Below are 7,327 nucleotides of genomic sequence, written 5' to 3'. Positions count from 1 at the left end.
CGATCACCCATCATGCACTTTTCACGGAAATCGGCCCGATTATGATCGGTGACCGATCGATCGGCACACCTCTAGTTATAAGTAAAATAATCTGTGGAACTATTTTTTTCATCAATATTAAGGAATTATTGACTTAAAAGAAGCTCAGTTATCCTCCTGAAAAGAAACCTGATGGATAGTTTTGTCTCAGTTGAAGTGAACTAAGATATTTGCAGTAGAAACTAGACACAAATACTTGGTATGGTTTTGTATTTTTGTTCTGTGGATACAGAGTTTTGTGGAAAAGTCTTTGCTCCCTTACAGGTTTTTTCCGTTTTTCATCCCTGTTTATTTTAGCTGAATAATTAATATTGAATTATTGATGTTCTTTGTTGTGCTTTCTCCCTCGGCTCGCTGTCAGAAATGCATGCGGTTCAACCCGGACGCGACGGTCTGGATCGCCAAGCAGCGGATCCTGTGTACGCTCAATCAGACCCTGAAGGACGTCCTGAACTACGGCCTCTTCCAGCCGGCGAGCAACGGGAGGGACGGCAAGTTCCTGGACGAAGAGCGCCTCCTCCGAGAATACCCACAGCCAATCAGCAAGGGCGTCCCCTGCCTGGAGGTCAGCGTTCGTCCAATCAGAGCTTTGATGTCGGTGGAATCTGTTAACCGGTTATTTTACAGACTCTTGGGTTGATGAGGAGTTTGGTTGGTAAAGTGTCTTTGAGGTATTTCAAAGTAATTTGCTGATAATTTCTAACTTAAACAACTGAAACAAATATAATAGTCCAGAGAAATGCAGATGAAGGCCTTTTGTGGCAGTTTGCTGCGTTTCATCGCCTCTTTGGCTCTGATGTCTCAGATTAAAGCAGAAATAATCATCATATTTCATATCCTCTGCAGGTCGACCACCTTTCATCTCCTGTTTGTTAAAAAGTGTCTCCTACACCAATCAGATTCTCTCTGAGTAAAAAATGTACTAAAACACTGATTGGTCAGCAGAGGTCATGAAAGTTAATAAGTGAACTAATTAACTTTTTAATCAAAAAAGTTAATTCATTTTCCATAACTTCTTTAGTTTTGTCTTCTTCTGTTTGACGGAGCAAAAAAATAGAATAAAAAAGTTATTCTTACATTAAAAGATGCAGTATTTATACTTGCTCTGAATCACTTAAAGGTTATTATTTAACTCATTTTGTATTTATTTCACTCATTTTTTCATTTATTGATTTATTTTACTAATTTTTTTTATTTATTTTACCCATTTATTTCTTTATTTAATTTTGGCTGAAATGGCTCTCCATAGTAACAACATATTAGATTATTATGTAGATTAGAAGAGATGGAGAGAAGATGTAGGGATAAAGGGCAGCAGTAGATCTGCAGTTTGACATTCATCTCTCATCTGGTAATGTTATACGTTTTCTTTCATAAATCGATAAAATGAAAGTCCTAATTTTCAGGAACTCCTCAGAGTTTTGTTCCTTATGAAGTAACAAAGTGTTTGTGTATCTTGTTGGGATGAATGAGTGAAAATGTGGCAGCGTGGAGCGTTTCCCAGCTCAGCGCTCACATCTTATCACATCCTCTGGCTGCGCTGATCCAGATTATCGACACACAGCAGGTTCACTGGCAGCAGCTTTCTCTGAAACTTTAGCAGATGGCATTCAGACGGCGTCATCCTCAGTTCAGGTCTGCTTTACCTCAGAGCGGCTGGAGTCCGTTAGCTCTTTACTTTTAATCAAGACAGAGAAGGTTTGAGCTTCAGACTCCCTCAGCAGCAGAGAAATCTTTTATTTGATTATTACCCCCCGTTACATCTGTAATATTCATGAGGCAGATTTGACATTTAATATGATCCTAATCTAACATCCTTTATCTGAGTAGTGCTGACGTCTGAACCCAAATTCAAGTCAGTTTATTTTTATTCTACCAGGACAGAATCTTATTGCTTTGCATGTTGAAGGGAGGACTGCTGAGATTTCTGGAAATTTATCATAACACTTGAAGTTTTTGAAATTATTTTTGTGCTTATATTCAAAATGTACAGTGTACAATCTGAAAGTTAATTTCTAAGGCTCATGCAAGGTGAGATCATTTCAGCCCCAAACCGATAATCTCTGTTCCCAAAACCAGGTTGCTAATCCCAAACTAGGTTCCTTTTAGTTCCTGACTGTTTCATGAAAGATCTCTGCAGAGGAGAAATCACCCATCAGTCATGCAAAGAGCAACGTTTCTCATTTATTTACAGGAACGGCAGCAGATATGCAGCAGCACAAACATTTGTCTCTCCTTTTCCCAAATGAGGAATCAGTTTGAATACAAAACGTTTCCAGAACCCGGCACTCACAGAGATTAGGAACCACAGCCGCTCCAGAGTAGCTTAATTCTGCAAACACTTGAAATCTCCTGTTAAAACGCTCATAACTAATACTAATACTTTAAACACCAAATATATTTTAATATGCATTATTACACCGAGTGGAAACCGTCTGAGCTCCTCCTTTACATCCATGGTTTTTCTCTACAGTCAATCATCTCCAAGGAAACATATGGACTGACTGCTTTACAAATGCCAGCCAATAGTTTGTCATGTAGCAGCCAAGCTGCATCTTATTTCAAATATTTTACATATGGTTTGAAAATCTACGAATCTTGAAACGCAAACAGGCAGAGCTGCTCTGTACGGCGTTCAGTCAACTGACACTGATGGATGTGCAGTTCCACTTTAAATCAGCAGGTGGCGATGTAGCGCCACCTGCTGTTTTTATTCATTATGCTAGCTTAATGGTTGGGTTGTTAGCTTAGTCCCACATTCATGATGTTTGGATACGAGAGGTTCATGTTCCAGACAAATCACTCAGGAGTCAAAATGATGAAACCATGAATCAGTTTACCTCTGAAGTTGGATTTGACCCAGAACCACATTGGGTCAGAACCCATGATCCCCCAAAGGGGGAGACTTGATGGTAAGAAGAAGAACCTTTAAATCCATGAGGTGTTTTTCAGTGAAGCCGCTGGTGGATCAGAGAACTTGGCTCAACTTAAGGCGACTAATGAGCAGAGAATCTGTAGAACCAGTTTAGATTGATGGAAATCCACCTGAGCTCTTCACTGGAGGAACGGGAGAGATTACTGGACTCTGAACAGGAAGGTAAAAATCACTGGACTTACCCAAAATGATTCAAACTCGGAGCAGACATATTAGATTTTGAGGCCGGGGTTGATTAGAAACGGTCTTTATATTTTAGAGACGTCGTCGTTTTGCATGTTTTCTCATGTCAGTCAGTGGAGTGATGCTGATTTCTACAGATGGGCAATTTCCACTTCTGATTAGTGACCATGAACACAGGCCAGCTGAAGATGTTTAATCATTTTTTCCTCCAACAGTTTCGCTACAAGAGCAGAGTCTACAGGCAGCCCAACATCGACGAGAAGCAGATCGCCAAACTTCATACAAAGGTAAGGGTGGCCATTAGAGCCCCTCACTGTGTTTCTGTAAAAGTCGTGTTTTTAAAGTTTGCTGCCATCATGAGAGCTGAAGGTTGAGAGGTAAATAAAGTAATTAATGTTGCCCCAGACAGAGATGTTTACTGCCACTTCGTTTTGGAGGGAAAACAAAGCGGCAGGCATCTTTTTCACTTACTGCAAATTATCTTTTAATTTTTACACCCTGCAATTAAATTAGCTGTTGCTAAGTTAGGTTGCTATGCGCATTATGGTTTGTTCTGAGAAAAACAAATCAAAGTGTTCTGAATGATAAAAAGATTAGTATCATACCAAATTACACATTTATATCAGAAACAACTGTGAGCTGGACGGGACCCGAAATGTCTGCCTCCCGTTCTACTGTCAGAAGATCCATCCAGCTTTTAAAGTTCATACACATTATTGATGAGTCAAGCCTGTAAGTCAAAGCAGATGGAATATATATTGTTTTATTCTGTTAAACACAAACTATCACCATTGCTTCTCCATCGTCGGCCATGTTTGTTCCTGCTGGGTTGGGCCAGCAGGAACATCTGGATGATGATCATGTGACTCATGTGAGGCAAAAAAAAAAGGTTTCCATTAAAGTTTTGCGAAATAAACCAAAGAAACCACATCATAGTGCCAACACTTTATACAAAAAAATGAGTTTTTTCATAACTGGCGTTTTTCCATTCAGCAAATTTAATTTCAAAATGTGGAATTATGCAATTAAACAGTCAATAGAGGGACGGCTAATGTGTTTCTGAAGGATCCAGTCGTACTGGAATCAGTTATTGATCCATCCGATTTGATTAGTCAGGCTTAGTGAAAAATCTGGTCATCATCAGCATAACAGATATTGACTTCATACCATTCAGTATTTTACATATTCCTGGATTAAAGACAATAAGACCGAACACTGAGGCCTGTGGAACTCCTTAACAAACTGAGTCATTACCAACATGAAGAATCTGTCAGATAAATACGAGCTGAAGCTTCGTCTGTTCGGCCCTCTGTGGCTCTGCTGCCCCCTGCTGGTGAAAAGACATAAAGAGAAAGATCTCCCACTTCCTCCCACTTCAGTCTGACACACTCTGGGAAGTGCAATCTGAGACAAATCTGTTTCACACCGAATGCGCTGCCAGAATAAGACATAAAGAATCACAGATTACAGTTTCTGTGTAAAATCTTCCCTGTTTGGTTGGAGTCAGACTGTTTGGGTTCGTTTCTGGTCATTCGAATGAAATGAGGAGAACAGTTCTTATCCATCTCTCCTGTCCTCTTTTTTTATAATTATTTGGAAAAATGCTCCTTTTCCTGGCAGATGAACAGCAGACTCCTCTTCCTGCCTCCATCCCTCCTATATGAATTGAAATGAGTTTTCAGCCTCCTGCTTGTCTGCTTCCAGCTCTGGGCTGCTGTCCTGCAGCCACTGTAATCTTGTTGTGCAGCCAAAGCATAAATGTCTGTGGCAGCTCTCTCCTACTGGACCTGGTAAAACCGTCTGACAGCAGCTCTAATTTCACATCCGACTGCAGGGAAGAGAGACGGGAAGGAACACAACCAGAGGAAAATAAGAAAGGCAAGAGGAGGGAGATGCTCATAAATATGGAACAGGGACATAAATACATACAGTCAAGTTTCCAAAATGTTATTAATGTGAAGAAGTGTTTCTCTGGGATATTTCTGGTTCTAAAAGGAGATATTTTAGCTCATCGTTCCAGGAGTTGATCCTGTTGCTTTGCTGTGTGGTAGAAAGAGAAGATCAATGTCCAAACTGGCTCCCTGTTCAGGACAGGCAGGGAGGAGACGACACTTTCCTCCTCATCCTGATTCATCAGGCCTGCAGAGACGCTCAGGGACAGGCTGGACGGGGACATTAAATAAAACACGGGGCACACGCAGTGCCGCCAACATGATCCTTTGACATTTCCAGATATTGAACCGCTGGTGAGTCACTGCAGCCGTCAGTCTGACAGAAACCGAGTCACTTCGGATGATTCTCTGCTTTCAGTGCAGCTGATAATAAAATAATCAGTATTTACTCAGATCTCTGTCAGCCAGCTGCAACATCCAGTCAACATCTAAACATGTTAGCTCTAAGTAGCGCCAGCAGTGCTGCGTCTCAGGAAGTAAATAAAAATAGGTGTTTAATAAAAATAGGTGGATATGAAACTTTTATAAAAACATGTTTTCAACGCTCCTGTTCCTTCTCCCAGTGCTCACTGCAGAAACACACAGTTTGGTCAGAAACAGCCAATCAGAGCCAGGAGGAGGGTCTTATTGCTGTCAATCAACCTCAAGTACACGCTGCTCACCCTCCGCTTTGCTCTCTGCAATGCTTTATCAATAAATGCTAAGGCTAGTTAGCAACAGTTTTCCTGTAGTAGTAAGTTGTTTCTCCACCACGAGCAGCGTGTTCACAGGAGTGATGGACAGCGCTCAGCCCCGCCTCCTGGCTCTGACTTGGGAGGTGGAGATCAATGTTTTCACAGATTATCTGTCTCAGAACATCGATACTGAACAATAAATAAAACATTCCTGTTGCTGATGGACGGCACAGCAGAACTTGTAACATTTTTGTCTTTAATTTCAGACGCAACAAAATCAAATTGCTCTAGAAATCATGACGATAAAATCTCCTTGGAGAACAAAGGAACTTTTTAATCAAATGTTTTTGTGGTGGATTCCAGAGATTCATTCAGTTTCCAGTCAGTAAATATCAGAGTGACTGTAGCTGCTGGTCCAGCTTGTTGCTGCTGCAGCTTTTGTTTCTGCTCTCTCATTCTTCCTGCTCGTTCTCTCCCGTCCTTCTGGGAGCTGCTCTCTTATCTATTTTTATCTAACGGCCTGAAAAGAAAGCAGACAGAACCGAGCCGAGCAGAAAGGATCCGCTCCGTCCTGTCCTGATGTCCTCCCTCCTGTCTGTCCCTTATCTGCACATTCAACTCGGTTCCATTTTATACTTTTATGTTTGACCTTCTCTGACCTTTCCCCGTATCTCTAATTGTATTTCAGTCTCTGTGAAAGTCCCCGGATGGATCCTTTTGTCTCAGCGTTCTGGTTTGATGACCCGTTTGTCCTCTGTGTGTGCAGGCCAACCTGAGGAGGTTCATGGACTTGATTCAGCAGAACCAGGTGGACAAAGTGGGGAAGCTGTTGGAGCGAGGCCTCGACCCAAACTACCACGACGGGGAAACTGGAGGTGAGGCTGCAGGCTGGACACAAACAGAAAGAAACACTGGTGGAAAACCTTCTGCTTATCAGAGGGTAATAAATGGTTCTGGTTCTGGAGGGAAACCCAGACCCAGAAAAACCTCCTCATCCTAGAAACGTTTGATCAAAAACATGATTTCTTTTAAAATGTCATGTTTCACTTAAGCACATTTAGTTTCTCAAACCCACTTTGCAGGGTCAGAGCGGCTCCCGTCTGTTTCCACAGCTTCATCTGCCTGATGTCAGAATGTGAGACGATGAGCTGAAACGTTCGACACGACTGTTAGTGATTCTACTGAACTGTGAACTGATCTCCCATTTCAGAAGCAGAGACACAAATGTTTGTGCCACTAAATGTTGTAAATGAATGAGAAGTTCAGCATTTTTCATCGTGACGTCAGATTTCTGTCTCTGCAGAGATCTGAGATAAAACGGTCCAGGCCTGTAAGGCAGCTGAAGTATCTGGACCAGAACCGGCTTGTTATTAGTTTTAACATTGCTCCGTAATGTTCTGTCCACAAACTGGATCCATGATGGGAATCAGAACTTCTGACTGATTCTGGAAACGAGTTCAGCTTTGTGAAAGTCAGCAGCTCTAAAGTTGTGACACTCAGACGGGACAGAGTCTGAAACCAAACTGATGTTCAGGAGAAATCAC

At 41.6% G+C, this 7,327-nt stretch overlaps 1 protein-coding gene across 1 annotated transcript; it reads left to right on the top strand.

The window, feature by feature from the left end:
* Positions 1–405: 405 nt before the first annotated feature.
* On the top strand, positions 406–6,794 carry LOC106963957 (SH3 and multiple ankyrin repeat domains protein 1-like). Its single transcript, XM_015059154.1, has 3 exons — positions 406–604; positions 3,373–3,444; positions 6,550–6,794. The coding sequence occupies exons 1-3, from the start codon at positions 407–409 to the stop codon at positions 6,781–6,783; spliced, it is 504 nt and encodes a 167-aa protein (XP_014914640.1). The 5' UTR covers position 406; the 3' UTR covers positions 6,784–6,794.
* The last annotated feature ends 533 nt before the right edge of the window (positions 6,795–7,327 follow it).

The sequence above is a fragment of the Poecilia latipinna genome, unplaced genomic scaffold (assembly GCF_001443285.1).
Source record: "Poecilia latipinna isolate Pla-1442-1.1 unplaced genomic scaffold, P_latipinna-1.0 Scaffold1606, whole genome shotgun sequence".
Lineage (NCBI taxonomy): Eukaryota > Metazoa > Chordata > Actinopteri > Cyprinodontiformes > Poeciliidae > Poecilia > Poecilia latipinna.
The sequence above is the reverse complement of the archived record's forward strand: the minus strand, read 5'-3'. Positions and strand labels throughout refer to the sequence as shown.